The sequence below is a fragment of the Lampetra planeri genome, chromosome 1, assembly GCF_965212315.1.
Source record: "Lampetra planeri chromosome 1, kcLamPlan1.2.h2, whole genome shotgun sequence".
Taxonomy (NCBI): domain Eukaryota; kingdom Metazoa; phylum Chordata; class Hyperoartia; order Petromyzontiformes; family Petromyzontidae; genus Lampetra; species Lampetra planeri.
In genome coordinates this window covers 32,596,557-32,615,881 of record NC_136107.1, presented here as the reverse complement: position 1 = coordinate 32,615,881, position 19,325 = coordinate 32,596,557, and the positions used below count along the sequence as shown (strand labels likewise).

Below are 19,325 nucleotides of genomic sequence, written 5' to 3'. Positions count from 1 at the left end.
TCGTCGTTGGTAAGTCACCCCATCCCTCTGTGTCAGAGAAGGTTGCCACTCAACGATAGCAACAAGTTGAATCCCGTCACGTCTGTCTCCAGTTTAATGTGGTTTGATGTATTCGATAGAGTCTGCACTGCATGTGAGCCCGGGTCTCCCGTATGGCTACAGCCTGACAGAGACGATTGACACCAAACTGTAATTCATACATTGTGCCGACAGAAAGGAAAGCCGATTACAACCGTGATCTCGATTAATAGATGTCAAACGTTTAATCTACAGTCTATAGAAGGTTAAATATGAGTTATGGTCACCGATGGTTCAGCCTTTGATGTTACATGGCAGGATTGAGAGGTAGTGGTTGCTTTCAGATGGCTTAATCCAACAGTGAATGGAACATGGCTGATGATGATCAAAAGAAGACAATGTTCTTAGGCAATTTCCCCCAAAATGACATGTAAACCGGAAGTTACATAAAAAAAAAACTTGCATTGAACACGTACTAATATTTCCATCCATATTTATTATTTGTAGACATGTATATATTGTTTTTCACATTTTCAACAAAAATACAACGGAATATGTTTGCCCACAGTTTGCCGGAAGTGACATTTTGATGAACTCCTACGGCTATATTTTTTTAATCCGCGACCCACGTTGATAAATGTACATATTTTACACGACGCCGCTAAAACTCTGCAATGATCTTTCTTGGCACTTTCTCATTCCGTGTCAAAGGCGTGACCGTTTATCAGGTCTCTACAACCCCCATGGCTCCCCCGTAAGCAACGAGAATAAAAAAAAACATAAATATATTTTTCAATCACACAACAGAAAGAGGGTGCCAACTTTTTGATACATTCAGTCCCCCGGAAGGATTGTCAGCCTCTATCAATACATTAATTGTCCCATTCACTCAGCTGCAAGGATCGGCAGTGCTTGCGCGTGTGGACAGCACAGCAACGCACTGGGGTTTGCCCTTCATCTGAATTTGCCATCGTCCGTTGCGGTGGCGATGTGTTTTTCATTGCGATGGTGGCGATGTGTGTGCTCGTGTCGGTTATTAAGGTGGGGGGGGGGGGGGGCAGAAGCATAGGGGCCGTCCATAAATGACGTCACGCGATTTTGGCCGATTTTTGAACCCCCCCCCTCCCCCCCCTCGTTACACGGCGTCATAAAGTCAGACCCCTCTCAAATATGACGTCACAAAACTCTGCCCCCCCCCCCCAAAACATATTTCCATTTTTAAAATAAAACATGCTTAAAATCACTTTAAACTATTGTCATTGTAGTGCGTATTTAATGTGGCGCTGCACTCTGATGTTGTAGGAGAAAACATTTATATAAAAGGAGGCGTTGGAAATCTGAAAATTAGCATAAAATTAATTTGCAAATATTCAATGTCGAACTAAAACTGCAGATGTTCAGAATATATTGAAAATCTCTTATAATTATAAAAGATTAAAAGTAATTATAACTATAAAAAAATACTTGAAACTTTGTAGTAGAACGAAGCAAAATGGAGAGTACAATCATAACAATCTCATATTAATTTCACAAAATGAAAAGCCCTGGTAGAATCATTAAAATAAAAATGTTTAATAACAATCATTCAAATTTTTTACAAAATGTATGCTTCTCCATTCTCCCATGGAGAAGCAAAATGCTCCATCATGGAATAAATAAAAGGTGACCTTAGTAAATTTAAAAAATCAAATAGTTAATCATGAAAATTAATCAAAATTAGTGTTGTTATAACAATTATATTGTTTATATTTATTTAAAGTTGCGCATTTGGATGTGACGTCACAATTCTCAAACGCCCCCTCCCCCCCTCGTCACATATCGTCACAAATGTCTGACCCCCCTCCCCCCCCCCTCGGTGCGTGACGTCATTTATGGGCGGCCCCATAATGTGTAACACACTCCACGAGGAATCCGGTGACCCGAGTTGGATTTCCTATTTACCGCTAACATCTCAATATTTAAACCAGTTTTGGGCCTCACCTAGGTAAACTCAGCCTTAGATTAAGTACCTGGTGAAGTGTGTAAAGACTAGCACTGGGGAGACAAAGGCAGCCAGGCGCAGATGCTTGCCACATCCCCCCCCACCCCTTGTGCACTGTCTTGGCCTTCATAAGTGCTAACAGCACTTGCCTCAGCAGTCTGTGTAGGTTACACAGGAGATCTTTGTTTTCGTTGTGTGTGATGGTGATCATTATGAGGAACGTGATGGTGATTTTTGTGGTGGTAGTGGACGTCGTGGTGGTGGTTACTAGGCCCGCGATTCTATGAATCTTTGAAAATTGCTTCACGAATAAGGTTTTAGCCTCGTTTAAATTCTCTCCTTTGTTCGGTCTTATTTGTTCTGTCTCCTCCTTCCAATAGTCCAAAGGTAGTATATTTACATCTTCACAAATAACTGAATTTTGCACGCGTAATTTTACGAGTGAAAAACGATTTTAGTCAATAAACGGTTACGTGCCTAAAGGTTATACACGTAGAACTCTAGTGCTGACGTACAATGCTGCTGCTGCTGATAAGTGGAGCTGATGGTCACATTCGAGGTCAGGGTGGAGGTGAGAGTGGTTAGGATATTTCTGATAGTGATGCTCGTATCAGTGTTTACTCTGCTGGTAACAATGGCAGTGATGGTGTTTGGGGTTAATGCTACTGGTGGCGTTATTGGCAGCGGTGGTAGTGTTGATGCTGGAAGTGTTGGTGGTGTGGTCGCGGTGATCACAGTGGAGATAATGGTGGTGTGGATGCCTTGGATGGTGGTAATGTTGGTGCTGCTGGTAGTGGTGGTGGTGGTAATAGTGGTGGAGTTGATGGTGGAGTTGATGTTGTATCAAGAAAGAACTCTTTCTTGATACAGCAATCGTGCTGTGACGGTTCCACCTGAAGACGGAAGCTTGTGTTGCCTCCGAAACGTCGTGATTTTTCTTTTTCTTTTATTAATTTTAATTTAATTTTTTTACCTACGTGACTTTACCGAAAAAAACCTAAGAATATGAATCCTTGCAGTCACGAAAGCTTCAAATCTAGAATTAGGAGTTGATGTTGCTGGTGGCACTCGTGCTGGCGATGGCGTTGCAGACGGCTTTGTTAGCGGCTCCAAGATGTGTTCCGATGCGGCTCCTTGTTCACGAACATTTAAACCAGGTCTCCGTCATCGTCACTCTGCAGGCGAAAGGATTTGGATGAGTGGGTCCCAGAGAGAAAAAATTAACCCGTAAAAACAAAGTTTTTCACTATAAATCCTTTATATGCGTGGCATCGGTTTTATTTTATTATTCATTTCTGTTTTTCTTGAGTAAGAGTTTCATTTTTATCACATTGGTATTTTAAATTAAATATGATATATTTTTTTCCTAAAAAATAGAAAATTTTGGAAAAATGTTTTCACGAAAATAAATTTTCACGCACAACGAGTCGGTGTGCAAAATGTCAGCTCGATTGGATCACGGGAAGTGGGTTAAAAAACGACCGAAAGATTTGCACGGTCATAAGCGCGCAAGCAAGCAACCAAGTGAACTTAATATAAAGGATTTAAAAAGAGGGGCATGCACAGAGAAAGCCACAGTCCCTCTCACCTCCACTGTTTCCATCTAAAACTGCAAAACAAAAACACTTCTCCCTTCCGACTCGTTTCTTTGCACTGCTCAACGCTGGAATTCCCGGCCTTCGTCGCTTTGCCCAAATAACTTCTCATACATCTCGCTCAATTCAAGGAAAGCATTTTGCTTGTCTGCAATAGTATCACGAGTGTCCTATGTTGTTTGCTGCTTCTCTTGTAGTTAGTTGCGATGGTTATAGGCCTGTGATTAATTTTTTGTTTATTTTTATAAATCAATGTCATTATCATTATTATACCTGGACCATCGTCACATACCTGCCAACCCTACCGATTTGAGCGGCAGACTGAAAAGTTTGAACATTGTACGGCCTACCGAAATGCAAAACAAAAGTTGAATCAAAACATTTTATTTGATTAAAAACATTTAATGACGTGGTACGATTAGCTTTGCAAGCTGGTATAAGGTTTAAAGGTTCGGTCGAGTTGGAACGCATGTCATCGTTCCTCCATTATCACCATCACTGACGCCATCACAATTTCATTATCATCGTCACATATACCATCATCACACCTCCATTGTCATCATCATTACATACATCATTTATCACTGCCAACTACATCACCAAACTTCCAATATCATCATCACACACACCACCATTATACCTCCATGAGCTTTCGATGAGCCGGAGATATTCGTTGTACAGTAGGGGGTACTTTTCGTACAGAATGAACACCATTTGTCCGACCTGAAATGAGACAATTATCATCACAGCCATGAATGCGAGTCACAGAAATGTGTCACCACGTCATCCAAAAAAAGCCGCAAAATAACAAGGTCCGTGCGAATCACAACCTTTCACGCTGGCTTGACCCTCGGCGCCATCTGCTGGCAGCGCCGTCCGTCTGCGACCCATCCTCACTTCCTCCTGTGCCGAGGCCTCTGGCAACCTTTGACCTTGCTGGGGCAAGCGCAGAAATTGGCCTGGCTGACCGCAGAGCGAGGAGTCCTCCGAGGGACTGGTCCCGGCACCATCACCGCCGCCAGCGCCAGTGCCACCTTCAGCATCACCTGAAATTTCTGGCCGCCCGGGTTTAGACCGCGAGTCGTCGTGTTTGACGACAAGCGGCCGGGACGAGCGGCGGAAACTCGGGTAGCGTCCGAAACTCTCCGTGGGTCTCCGCAGGGAAACATGCTGCTGCATGGACAGGTCTTGCGTTCCACTGTGACTCCACGACTTCCTGATCTCCTGCCCGATCGCAGACGGGCGCCTGGGCTGTGCCGTGGCCTGCGAAGAGCGCGGCGAGTTGTTGTTAATGCCATCTCACTCACTCGCTTAGCGGTGTCCAGATCTGATCCCAATTTGCCAAATTGGGTCAATTACTGCAGTCGCAAAGAACAGCGAACGCATTATAACCATTTACAAAACATCAGCGTGAAAATCGTTTAAATGGATTAATTGTTTGACGCATAGCGAGGACGAACACCGTATGTGGTAATACTCACATCATCGGCACGGCAGATTCGAAACGTCCCCTTCCGCTTCTGCTCCAACCGGGGTGCCTCCTCCTGGGCCTCGCCGACAGGAAGTGACATCACGCACTGCAGGCGACGCAGGAAGTGCTGCACCTGCCCCAGGATTCTCTGGAAGGCTGGCTCGGGAGCGGTGTCCACGTCTCCTACTGTTGCGTGGGTGTCCTCGGATGGCGGAGAGATCATGGGCTGATCATCGAAGCCCACGAGGATTTCTGGGGAGGGATCGCGGATGAGGCAACGGGGATAGTGTTACGACGTAGGCGCGGAACAGTGTGGTGGGAGCAGTCGGTGGTAGTTGGAGAGGTCAGTGTGGTTTGGGTGGTAGATGATAGGTCGCAGATCCCATCGCATCCGTTTTTTCGTCAAAAGATTCGTCAGTATTTTGGGCATTGGGAGCTCTTGCATCCCTGATTGTCTTCAATTACAACAGGATTTTTAAACATCGATTTTCATCAATGTGCTATCGGTGTCATGTCATGGGATTAATAATCTAATTGGAACTCACAGAGTCGTCGATTCACCCGAATAGCCCATGGAAGGAGATATCACAATACTACTGCTGAAATCTCTTCAGGTGACCTGTTAGTCACTCGCACCAACCAGCATGGTGAAGTATGGTCAAATAACCCTCAACACGAACCACGAAGTGGTGAGAGGTCCTCTTCCAGCGATAGGAAGACAAATGGGCCATGCACACACGCACGCAGTCGTAACATCGACACTGTTTTTGTGACACAGGTCTCTTAAAAAGCAATCACCTCAATGGGCTCCCACCTGGACTAAATAAAGATGTACGACTGGACGCGACTGCACGTACTTTCATTTGGCCCACCTGGACGGGAGGAGGGGATGGGGTGGATGGGGGGGGGGGGGGTGGGGGGTGCGGTGGGAGGTTGCGATTGTCGGCGAGACGGGGAAGGCGGTGGGGGCCCACCCCGCGCATCCGCGTGGACTCACCGCTGGCGAGCGCCTCTTCCCGCTCGTGCGCGTCCGGCTGCCACCCCGGTGGGGCCTCCCAGGCGGGGCCGCCGCCGCTGTACCGCCGCAGCACGGTGTGCAGCTGTGCGGGGCTGAGCGCCGGGAACGCCTTGCGCAGGGACGACCACGAGCACTGGAGCGATCGCGCGGGCAGACGAGAGACACGCGCGCAGACGCGGCGCGAAGGGACGGCGCTCGTTTTATTGTTTTACGACGGTGAAGGGTGTGCAGGTTGCCTACGGAAATACTGGGTTAAATGAGTAGTCCCACTGCCCCTCAACAAAACCCCGTTGTTCCTGTTCAGGCCAAATTTTGCCTATTTACAGCTCGTAATGTATACCATTAAAAAAGCAACGAAGCCTGTCATTGTCAACCCTCCAGCACCAATAGCAGTTGTGCTATGGAGAGAATTTCCCCTGACAAGGAAATCTGCAATTTCTATCGCTGACTGGGAGCTACTAACATATGGGCGGCACCCAGATCTGTTTTAATTTCTAAATTGTATTATTATCATCATCACATGGATGGACAGATGGACAAACAACCAAACCACTAGAGAACTCGACAGCAAGACAAGCAGACAGACAGCAGACAAACATATAGCCAACCATACAAGCCAAAACAGACAACAGCTGACCTAACAGGCAGACGTCCAGAAGAGATGGGCAGACTAACCACCAGCCAGCTAGACAGACGGATCAACAGACAGCCCAACCGACTCTAAGTATGTATTTTTAACAACTTCTTTCCCACCGTACCGGGGGTGCAGTAGACACAGAGACAGACGGATAAGTAGGGCCCACTCACCACTGCCAGCTTGGCTGGCCCATTCACGACTCACCTTGGCGAGCTTCGCGGGCGGGTTTGCAAGCAGGCGCGATGCGGCGAGTGCTGGTGCGAGGATGGCGTGGGGCTCCTGCCCCAGCTGTGTCTCCGTGCACCACGTGAGGAGGATGCTCACGCTGGCGTAGAACCGCACGTCGGGACGGAAGCCGCTCTCCAGGCCTGCGTGCGGTTGCCGAACGAATTACGTTATAAGGTCGCGCTGATCGCAACGTAAAGTGTTTCGCCCACAAATTATCCACGACAACTTCCTAATTTCGTCAAAGAGCAGCATAAACCATCATCCGAGCTCTGGTCATCCTGGCAGTGGTGGCTTTTTGCTGGCCATCGTGTGGAGATGGTCACTTCATCGCGCCCTTTCAAATGCGCCTCTGTGGCTGTCTGGAACGCTCTTCCTTCCGATATTAGGAAGCCACTGGAACAATGCACTTTTGAAAAGAGGTTGAAAACTCATTTCTTTAGAACTTCTTTTTAAAGAAATTAGTTTTTCAAACTCGAGTGGCAATAGGCAGGGACATGTCATGAGAACAACTCACAGAGTGATGACAAAACTATGGAGTGGAGGCCGAGAGAAGGGAAGAAAAGCTGAGGGAGGAAATGGCCTTTACCCAGCAACAAAATGTTACAGGCCGACAACAACAGCCATCGGATCGTGATGGCACAGCGGAGATTAGAACACAATCAGGGAACAAAAAATACAGAGCCTTTGATTCGCACCTCTCTCCATGAGCGAGTTGAAGATGAGCGCGTGGGAGAAGCGCAGCAGGTACCCGGCCAGCTGCGCCGACAGTTTCGCGTCGACGCCTTGCCACGCCAGGAGGTCGGAGGTCACCTGGAAGACGGCCAGCACAGCCGCCACCTTGGGCGGGCCCTCCTGGGGCCCCGCAGCCGGCCCCTCCTGGCCCGCGCACGTGCCCTCCAGCAGCTCTGGCAGGACCTGGTACAGGATCTGTGAGGGCAGAATTTCAGCCTCTTTAGTGAGAAAATGGTGTCGTGATTTTCCGTGATATTCCTCATCATGGAATACCATGGGATGACCTGACTCAGCTGGCTCAGATTGCTATATATAGCTCTGTGAGCTTTACCTGGTGAAATAAAAAATAGTTTAATATTGGTTTAGTATTTGTGTGTTTTGTCACTGAAACGTGGCGACGATGTTCCCCACGCACACAGTGCATCCACCATCGTAACCATTCCGTAGCCTGCGCCCACCTTAAGGCTTTTGTGTGCCCATGTGGGGTCATGCCCCATGGGTTTGAAAACCGCTTGTCTAAGAAAATGGGTCTCTACACTTTATCTTTGGTCGCTATATGGTATTATGGTCCACAGTCAAATGTGCGAGGTTCAGTCAAAAAGTTGACGTGAATCATTCACAAGATCCATCCTAATTAAACTCGGGGTTTCTCCTGCGTCGTGGTGACACTCGCCTGCGATCAAGCGCTTTCGAAGCGAGGGTTGGTGGATCACGGAGAGATCTGTGAAACTCCCAAACCCGCTGGGCTGCGGAGTGGCCAGGAGATGGCATCACAGCAAGGCCATTTTTGGATCCATCGGCTACCGCCTCAAGCCCCTCCACAAAACACGACAAATCGGGAATAACCGGTTGGTACGCACGCAATGCGACACATCCATCATAAGCATATTTATTTTAATCGATACACCCTTACATGCCTAGCAGATTTTCTAAATGTTTTGACCACTCGTACGTACGAGTATACTGTGTTCGCACAGACGAACAAAGCGTCAGCCTTGAAAGACTTCAAACACCGCTGCAGGTAAAGCACCGCCAGCAGATGGCGCGTGTGTGTGTGTCTGTGTGTGTCTGTACGTGTGTGTGTCTGTGTGTGAGTCTGTGTGTGTCTGTGGGGAGCGTTATTGTAGCGGTTAGCGCGCTGCGCTATGAACCCGGCGACACGGGTTCGATTCCCGCTCACGGCCAACACCAGTGACGAGTATCTAAACCGGTCCCGGGCCTCCCCTAGGTCGACTCAGCCTCAAATGAGTACCTGGTGCGGTGTGTAAACATTGCCACTGGGGAGACAAAGGCGGTCGGGCGTGGTGCTGGCCACCCACCCCCTCGTGTACCGTTCCGGCCTTCATAGGTGCTCGCTAACAGCACTTGCCCCTACAGTCTGTTAAGGCTATATGGGGGATCTTTGTCTGTGTGTGTGTGTGTCTGTTTAACAGCAGAGGTCTCACTCCGAATCAGTCGAGCGGCAATATCTTTTCATCGGTTGCGTAACGCTGTGTGGAAGCTACCTGGTCTGTCGCTTCGCACGAAGCCTCAGGTCTTCTCGGCCACAGTCCTTCCCTCCCTTCTCTACGCTTGCAAAACGTGGACCCCCCTAATGGAGGATCTACGCTGGTTAGAAACATTTAAGCTGGCCTGCCTACGATCCATCTTGGGTTTAACCAGGCTGGATTGTGCGAGGAGCTCACAAATCCTTGAAAGATCTGGGCAAAGTCCCATCGGTGAGCTCCTCCAGCAGGCAAGGCTGCGTTGGCTGGGTCATGTAGCCCGCATGCCCAGCCACCGCATGCCTAAACAGCTTTTGTTCGGCCGGATCAAGGGGGTTAAATGGGCACGGCACGGGCTAGAGAAGTGATGGAGTGATGTGGTACAGGAGGACGTGGAGCTGAGTGGACTTGCCAACAGGGGCGGTTTCTTCATTAGGGCGATTGGGCGACGCACCACCAATGTCATTCAACCACAGAGTCACGCTAGCCGTCACTGTGCCTCTGGATATAGTCCAATCAGCGTCATGTCACGTTCTGTGGAGTACCGCCTCTTTTTGGGCGATTTCACTCCGGCTGAGAATCGCCCCGAGTGGCCCCATAGACTTACATTCAAAGATGTTTTTTTTCAAACGGCGGGCGCTGCAATGCATTCTCTATGGCTTCCGGGAGGGCTCGCATTAACGTCATCATACGTAAGCACGTTTCAGTCAACAATTTTATTTGTCGCCACCTAGTGGAATCTTTAATAAAAGAAACTTGAGTGGATTGTATTAATAGTGAGTATAGAAACAAACAAGATGTATTGTAAGAGTCACTTTATTTTTCATTAATATTAAAGAAGTGAAGTTGCCTTTACATGCTTAAGCTGTTAATTTATCCTTTGCATGGGTGGACCTTATCCTTATAAATCATCCAGACATTTGCCCCCCCTGAGAGATTTTGCAGGAGCCGCCACTGCTTGCCAATGACTGGTACCAGCGGTGTCAAGATCGGCCTCTGTGGAGGAGGCTCGTGAAGGACGCTACTGGGCAGTTGGAGGCAGTCGCCCTCCAACAACAACGGAGGGCGGAGGAGCGACGCTCACAACAACGAGCGGAGCGCCGGGTGGCTAAAGCACAGCAAGTTGGCACAGTAGGGGGCACAGGTGGTGCATCAGCAAGCCATCTCGGTCATCTCAGTCAGTCGACCCGTGGCACCTGGGTCTGCCCCGTGACCTCCTGCCAGCGGGCGTTCGACACTTCACGTGGCCTCAAGGTGCACATGGCCTGGCACAAGCGTCGTGGTGACGTCACCGCCACTTAGTGGCGAATGGCGGTTGTTGTTGTTGTTGTCTGTGTGTTTGTGTGTCTGTGTGTGTGGGGAGCCGTAGTGCAGCGCTTAGCGTGCTGCGCTATGAACCTGGCGACGCGAGTTCGATTCCCGCTCACGGCCAACACCAGTGACGATTATCTAAACCGGTCCCGGGCCTCCCCTAGGTCGACTCAGCCTCAAATGAGTACCTGGTGCAGTGTGCAAACATCGCCACTGGGGAGACAAAGGCGGTCGGGCGTGGTGCTGGCCACCCACCCCCTCGTGTACCGTGCCGGCCTTCATAGGTGCTCGCTAACAGCACTTGCCCCTACAGTCTGTTAAAGCTATACGGGGGAAGCTTTGTCTTTGCGGATGTAAATGACCACCAAACACTTTGCAGTTTACAACCCCGACTCAATTACAGGAGCAACCAGCTCATTTAACTTCAAAGCATTGGCTCAGTTTAAAGGGGTGTGTTTTCATTTCCCCACCTAGGTAAGGACAACTTCAAACTTCCTGCGGGATTTGTTTTTTAACACTGAAAGCACTGGACCATAATAAACCAATCCCAGATTTAATTCCCGCCCTAATGCATTGCACGGACCACACGGGGTTAATCATTGCGGCCACTTGGCTGCCCATCGCTGGACGATGACTCCGGTTTTAAAAACCAAACATTTTTTAAAAAATACTGCGACTGTCATAGTCGCAGCTCGGAAAACACTCGTGTGTTATCGTGCTGGCTTAGAACACAGAGTTATAGTGGGCTGATGTTTCGGGTAATGTCCCTTCTTCAGGCACAGGGGAGTGCAGAGAGAGTGGCTGACTCGCCAGTTACAATCATTGAAACGTCCAACGGGTAATGAACTACACGGGATGGATAAATGTAATAGAAAGTCACGTACAAGTTCACAAAATAACCAGGGATGTCTGTCAGAGAGACACGGCTGTGAGCGACGGCAGGATGTGCATTACCTCGGCAGCAGCCGGTGAAGGTGGGGAGATGACGACGTTGAAGGAGAGGAAGATGAATGGGTTGGAATGCTTTCGAAAAGTCTAAACTTTGCCACAACTACGTACGGTGTGAAAGAAGTTCAACGTACATACATATCTGAAGAAAACAGCTGTACTCATTGCAAATGTCAAAACCTCGTGGATCGGATATAGAGGCACTGACAAAGAAAACTAAACAAAAACTTCTAAAATAAAATGACGATTATTTGAACCGATCCTGGGCATAAACAAACATTTTTTTGCAGAAAACCAGGGAGAGAGACCGGTGCTAATGATGCCATTGAGAGACGTGAAGAGGAATATGCAAATGGTTCAGAGAAGACACACATGCTTATAAAATACACAGTGTTGACTGTCAAGTGACATTTGACTTGGGCAGGACACATGGATGGCCGGTGGGCGAGATTAACAATTGGGTGGCAAACAGAAGCGGAAACGAGCCAGAGAGGATCTCCCCCCCCCCCCCCCCGTGGAGATGAAATAATCTCGCGTGCACGTGGAACTCTCCTGAAAAATAAGACTGCGAAGGATAAGACTGCGAAGGATGAAAAATAAGACTGCGAAGGATGACGAGAGGGCTTTGGGGGAGGAGGCCTTCTTGCAGCAGTGGATAGATCATGGCTGATGATAACATGTTGTATGTAATGTGTTGATGTGACCCATGCCACCGCCCGAGGTTGTTGCTACATTGACGACTGTGTTTCACAAATCATTGATTCTTGAGAACTCTGAATCGTGACAATTCACCGCATTGCCGGGGGAGTGGCGATTCAGCCTCGGGGTCTCTGTTTTGCTCATTCGATGTTTTTTTTGTTAAACCGGCAATTTCTTCAGTCCACTGATCATTGGCAAAAAGCCATTCCGAATACACAATAAACAGGCTCGTTTCATTTCACAAATGAATGTCATATTCTCATCAATGTTTAACCTGGAATTAAGTCAGGGCCCTTAAACCGGGACCTCTTTACCATGGTGAGTCACAGTAGAATCATCGCCAGCCTTTTACTGAATTAACACAGAGCAGCTCAGCCTGCCGCATAAACAGAGTTTATGATAATAATAATTCCCTTCACCCAGATAAACCTCACCGAGTCTAAAGACTATTTTTCAGGAGAGTTCCATTTCGGAATGCACGACCAATTCCGGTGATGTGTATTTGGTACGTGGCAGAAAAACTGGTATAGCTGGAAAGATCAAACCCGTCATGCATATGAGGAGGTACGACTCAAAGCTCCATTTCCTGGCCACCTCATAGCCCAAGCCCCAACACCTGATATTCTGAGATCAAAATGATAAAGCGCTTGACGAGAGCAGGCTGTACAACTCCCTTAAATGAACCTGATAGTGGGCAGGGTTAGGGCAAGCTCAGCCTAAAGTTCTTGCCTTAAGTATCATGCGACACACTCACAAATATACAACCCCTATCATTCGTGACCCAAGTAAACTACCTAACATGAAGTGCGATGTTGGAACGAATAGAAAGCTCGCTTTTTAGCCTGCTACCAAGTAACCAGTATACATATACGCTCTATTGGACAATATAATGGGTATCATTCTCATATCGATGACTGCTCGTCATAGTGTTTGTAAAATCGTGGTGGAGCCAGCTCCATTGGTAGCAATGGGGATATAGGTTTTTTTGGGTTAGATCACGTAAATATATAAATGTGTCGTTAAACCCGCCACCACCCGACAGACAATTGGTAAGGTTTGTCACGTAAACAGAACATGGCAATTCGTTACTAGTACAGCACACCGGTGTTTATATTTACACGATCTATCCCAAAAAAACCTATATTATGGATGATATTGGTCGCGAAATCCTACGTGTTAAATCTGATGTAGAAAAATCAGTCACTATGGAATATGATAGCCCAGGAGTACGAATCGCAGCCACAGTGAACTCAGTTCCATCATCATCATCATCACCACCACCACCATCATCATCATCATCTCTGGGGTCAGTAAATTGATGGAGGCTTCACTACTTGGTGCAGGAGCAGTCAACAGCGGTTGCATTATGGGGCAGACTGCTCCTTGCCATATGAATGTGGAATTGCCATATCTAGCTCAGAACCGTCAACGGAAAAAAGCACTCGGTCCCCAAAACTCATTCAAGCCTGGTGGACACCAAGTCTTCTTTTGTTTTACGTGCGATAGTTTTTTGTTGCTTATAATTTATTTATCCCATTTCTAAATCCACGGCGTGGAATTTGAAGGGCCTCCCCCTTAGCTACTCGCTGCATTCCTCTCTCTCCTTGGCAACCGTTGCCAAGGAGGCCGCAGCATTTGAAACTGACGTGGCTGGGCTGATGTCATTATTGTGCTTGTCTCTGTGAACGGAATACCATTACGGCTCGGCTCCCTGCCTCTCGCGTAGAAAATGTGCCCCAGGGCAGAGCAACATGTGGCTACGGTTAACCTTCACCCAGATGCGCGTGCTCGTCTGCGATTGTGTGTGTGTGAGTGCCCTTTGAGTGAAGTGAAGAATGTTGTTTCATTAAAACTGGAGGAAGATTTTTTTTTCACAAGCGTCACTACCCTAATGACATGGATTACCATCAACATGACCGCTCTTATTACCATCGTGACTTTCATAAATAGCATTAACGTATGGTTCAGTGAAGTAATCTTTAAATATCACAATTATCATCCTGACTATTATCAACACCATCATCATGAACATGATCATCATCATATCCATCACGAGCATTTCCTGCTGGATCGTATTACGCAGTAAACCCTGCCTCTCTCAGACTAAAGAGGAATAACCTCTGTGGCATGAATGTCCTCCCCCCGCCAGCCCCCCATTGTCCCCACCCGTATTCCCAATCAATCCCCACTCGATTATAAAATGCAACGCAAAACAAAAACACGTGACACACACATTTACTGGCTGTGTTGGCAAGGCTGCTGCGATGGGATCCAGTCATCCTGGCACAATGAGTTCCTCACACAAACACATATATATAGACCAGACCTCCCAAGGGCACCCACTTTAAGCAAGCACATCAGCACATCTTGGAGAGGTATGCAACTGGGCTAAACTTCACATCAATCCCATCTCATTGAAATTACACTTTGCTATTGGGCTCTTTTGTCCAGTATTCATGCTGGCATTTGTAATGTACGAACAGTGAGTGATTAATAGGTCATCAGCACGCAACGTGATTGAAAGATAAACATGCCCTATGTAGCCTTCAGAGGCTGTTGGAGTAAGCGCTGTTTGCGAGCACCTATTGACACCACCACAGTGGACGATCACATGGTGCAGCCATTACTACACCCAGTCGCCTTTGTCTCCCCAGCGTTGATGTCACGCAACACTCCAAGGACTTATTTAACGTTTAGTCGACCTTGGGGAGGCCAAAATCAGTTCAGATATACACTTCGAATATTAGCTGTGGCTGGCAATAGAACTCAGGTGACTGGGTTCGAGACACCACTGCTCCCCATCAGTCACACGCACAGCCTTGTATGCACATACGCACGCACGGGCGCACAATTAGCTGACCTTGCATATGTAGAAGGCGTACTGCTGGAAGGTGTAGAGCACCACCTCTTCCAGTACAGACGCCGCCTCCTCCATTGCCTCCACGTTCTGTGTTTCATCGTCTGTGCACAGGCATTCAAGACACTTGTGAGAAAGAGAGAGAGAGCCTTATCTCACTTATCGCTGTTTTGCTTTCGGGATCAAAACCCGATTAGAACCAAATCTTTTTACAGCCTTTCCATGACTGCCGGGAAAGCACGCTGGCTCGGTCCGTGAACCAGGCTAACCGGCCCCAGCCCGCACTCTCACGGCGGGCCTAGCAGGACGATTTGGCTCCAAGCGGTCTGCCGATGTGAGCTCAAGAGCTCCCTTCCGTAAGGGAATGGTGCGCTTTCACCTGGGCTGCCCTTGGAACTAATTGTGACACCAAGGGGTCAACTCACATATTGGATTGCGCTATCAATCGTGGCAAGATGTTAACTACCTCGCCTGGAATGCAGGAGGTTGTGGGTTCGATACTGACCCTGACGTCTGTATATTTGAAGTTTGAATGTTCTCCCCTTGGTGGCGTGGATTTTTCTCCGGGTCCTCCGGTTTTTCCCTCCACATTTAGAAACATGGGTTGAGAGTATATGGCTGCTTGAAATTTGTACGTGATGAGCCACTGTGCTACGCTATCATTTGTGGCCAGGTCGCTTCTGAAAAAGAGCTATATAGCTCAGGGGGCCTAACCTGCTAAAATATATATATATTTTAAATAGTTTAAGTCTTTTGTCCAACCCAACTTTGGGCCACATTTTTTTTCATGACAAATAAATCTTCGCTTTGGATTCCCTAAATTACCCAAAGCACAATGTATGCCTTGTAAAAGTAACTTGTGCTTTGAAGTTGCTTCTTGTGGCTCAGGAAGTTTGGGAACGCAGATTAGAGCTACGTTGTTGATCCTGGAACAGCCCAGAACCGGTCCTGGAAACCAAGCATGGCTCAGCCAACGGTCAAGGGAACGTAGCATTTTTGCCTCGTCCATCACCACAAATCTGACAACATAGTTGTGAAGGTCTGTGGTCGATCCAATATACAATAGGTAGGGCATTTATGACTCTGTTTCATTGCTAAACAGACTGCAATCCTTCTGGGATGTCTGTAATAACAATCGAAGTATGGGGGTATGCCCAATCCCGGTGTGGAACTTCCTTATTATGTCTAAGGGACCTCCTTTATGCCAGTATCAAAAATTTTGAAAAATAAGAATAGGTTTTACCCTTTCTGGCAATAAAACAGTTGTTAAAATGTTCAAACACCACATAGAAACCTTTTGCAAGGCATCAAGTTTGCATTAACCACACGTACTTGTGGCAAAACATGCACAGAAACATGCTCTGATAATTTGTGCATTATTATACATTTCTTATTTTGCATTAATGTACGTAGAACTTCTGTCGCACCGGACATAGCCAACCGTGCTAATCGGAGATGCGAGAGTAAGTAACATCTCAGGGGCCTGTATCTCCATCTGAAGTGGCGGTCAAGCAAATGCAGCAATGGGATGATAGTTGGCCGAATCAACGCCTGACTGCAATTAGAACTCACGGCCTTCCCACAGTGGGTTCAGGAGTCTAATCACGGTGCCGTGTGCTAAGTTATCATCATAATAAAAAAAAAATCTCCTTAATTTATCCAGGAAACCTTTACTGAGCCTCAAGACACCGTTTTTTTTTTCCAGGAGGCTCCTGAATTGTGATGCTCGGCTGGTTAATTACTGAACGTTTATGCACGTGGGAGGAAACAGGAATTCTTGAAGAAGCCTCATGTCTGTTTCATTGCCTCGTTGTTATTGTTTTGACGTCTTGTTTTGTTTTAATTACTCTCTGTGGTTTTAGTCCGACGATGATGATGATGACGACGACAACGTTTGCGTGCTGCCTGCACATGCGAAAGCATGCCTATGTGTGCGTGTATTCGCGTCCCAACGCGTGTGCACTCCTGCGCGTTTTCCATGCGTGCCTGCACGCCTGCCGTGTGTTTGTGCCAAACGAAAAAAAAACACGAAAGATAAAAAGGAGACGGTAAACTAGACCAGAAAAATCGTGCATACACATGGGTTGTGTAATGCTTAGCGTTGAATTAGCAAATAGAGAAGCTGATGGGTAGCTGTCAGGGCAAAAACGCACTCACGGACATGCGTGTGTATGTGTGCACACAAGCAATATATATGTACAAGAACATAACTTGTCCTTTTTGAGCTGGATTATGTCTCCGGGATTTGGGAAACCCTCTGATCTATGTGGCCGGTTTTCAATAGGATAGGTAACCAAGGCAAAAACCTTCCACTACGACCCTGTAAACATGCAACATTGGGTCAACATCGGCATGTGGTTGCAACCGTTGAACCGTTGGCCAAATGTTTCATGTTTACTGGTAAGTTTGTTCAAAAACACATTGGACCATCTAAACGAGAGATACATGCACGCCCCTGTGATGGATGGACCGACAGCGCAAACGCATGAACGCATTTGGATCTACGGTTGAAATGCACCTTACAAAATCAAATTATACTTTTATCATTTGGAAATCGTAACAGACAAGGCACACACGACTCGATTAAATCACGACCCCAAATCCGAGGCGCCTCGGGGCGAGTCGCCACGCACGTTTGCCGGTAGCGGCGATTCGCGGCATTATTAATGTTTCGATTTAAAGCTTTCGTGACTGCAGGGATTCATCTTCTTGGTTCTTTCGGTAAAGTCACGTAGAAGGGAAGTAATTAAATAATAAAACATAATAAAATAATTTTCACGACGTTTCGGCCACAACGCAAGCAGCCGTCCTCAGGTGAAGACCAGGTCTGTCGGGGAGACAGACCTGGTCTTCACCTGCGGGCATTATTAATGTTTCGTCCGGGTGGGCGGCATTGCGCTTGGTCGTGCCGCTTGGCTCACCTGCGTCTCCGTGGGCTCGCGCGTTGCCCCGCGCGAGCCCCGGCCCAGGGTTGCGCAGGAACGCCAGCAGGTGCAGCGCGTTGGCGAGCCAGTGGGCGACGGGCTGCAGGGCCCACACGAGGCCCGGCACCTCGCTGGCGCTCACCTGGCTCTCCAGAGAGCTGCAAGACAAAGACAAAGATCCCCCAACCCCCGTAGAGCATGAACAGACTGTTGGGGCAAGTGCTGTTAGCGAGCACCCTATGAAGGCCGTCACGGCGCACGAGGGGGTGGCCAGCACCACAACCGGCCGTCTTTGTCTCCCCAGTGATGATGTTCATACACCGCACCAGGTGCTCATTTCAGGCTGAGACGACCTAGGGGAGGCCAATGACCGATTCAGATAATCGTCACCGGTGTTGGCCGTGAACACGATTCAAACTCGGTTCATAGCGCAGCGCGCGAACTGCTATACTACTGCTCCCCACAAAGAGCTGCACACACGTGCACAGCCACACAGATCTCCCCCTACCCCTTTATAATACTGTTGGGGCAAGGGGCTGTTAGTGAGCGCCTATTAATGGCGAGGCACGTAGCCATCATTCACAACCCTGAGTCCTTCCGCCTCCCCACTCACCTTTCAGGATGCTTTTCAAGGAAATCCTTCGTGTTGTCCTAAAACGAGAGACAGCGAAGGCACATTAAGGAGGCAGCGAGCGTGTTGCAGGCCCTTGCAAGCGAGCCTCTGTCGAGGGTTCGCGTCGTGTCGCGGGCTGCGCTGACCGTGCGGATCGATGCCAGCCTCCATGCCCGTGCCTCCATTGAACGCCATGAACCGTTTTGTAAACCCGGGGGTCACTCTTGCAAATGACACGGGGGTTCTCTCTTGAGTGCTCACCAGGGTAAACAAAATAAACCTGAACTTGTTGAGTTTGCAAGACGGTGTGAGAACTGCTCTATGGTACAGTCACAAGCAGAACGCCATTCTCTATCTCCAGGCGATACAGAGTGGAGTTCTGCTTATATTTGCTTTAACCCATAATTCTCCGTAAGAACGCACAACAACAACATAATGAGTCTGTATACGACATGGCAGAGTTAAGTCACTCCGTGACCAGTCTCTCCATCAACAATGATGATGTTAGGGAGTGGTCGTCTCTCCAGTTCAAATCGGCATTGATCACCGCCTCGGGTTTTGTTGTTGCAGGTGACGCGAGCCAGGTGATTAATTCACAGTTACATGGAGGAAAGCAGCAAAGGCCTGTGTATTGTACCATCAGGCCTGGCCAGACCTGTTCTCCTGGGAGCCTGCATGGATTTATTGCCTGGGAAAGCAGGGGTGAAGGTCACAGACTGCCTGACCTGAAGCCACAAGCACACCTCCGTATGATGGTGATAATGGTGGTGGTGGTGGTTTTTAAGTCACTGATAGACTAAAATATAGAG

The 19,325-nt window shown here is 48.0% G+C and overlaps 1 protein-coding gene across 1 annotated transcript in view; it reads right to left on the bottom strand.

Moving 5' to 3' along the window:
• Positions 1-494: 494 nt before the first annotated feature.
• The window catches only part of LOC144721377 (ras-associating and dilute domain-containing protein-like), a 33,985-nt gene continuing 15,154 nt past the window's right edge, over positions 495-19,325 (bottom strand). The window contains exons 6-15 of the mRNA XM_078598944.1: positions 18,517-18,554; positions 17,901-18,061; positions 14,983-15,083; positions 7,644-7,875; positions 6,925-7,088; positions 6,063-6,216; positions 5,076-5,317; positions 4,425-4,857; positions 4,235-4,317; positions 495-3,174 (exon numbers count right to left, since the gene is read on the bottom strand). Of these exons, the coding sequence (XP_078455070.1) occupies positions 3,148-3,174; positions 4,235-4,317; positions 4,425-4,857; positions 5,076-5,317; positions 6,063-6,216; positions 6,925-7,088; positions 7,644-7,875; positions 14,983-15,083; positions 17,901-18,061; positions 18,517-18,554 (1,635 nt within the window). The 3' untranslated portion in view covers positions 495-3,147. The remainder of the gene's footprint in view (positions 3,175-4,234; positions 4,318-4,424; positions 4,858-5,075; positions 5,318-6,062; positions 6,217-6,924; positions 7,089-7,643; positions 7,876-14,982; positions 15,084-17,900; positions 18,062-18,516; positions 18,555-19,325) is intronic.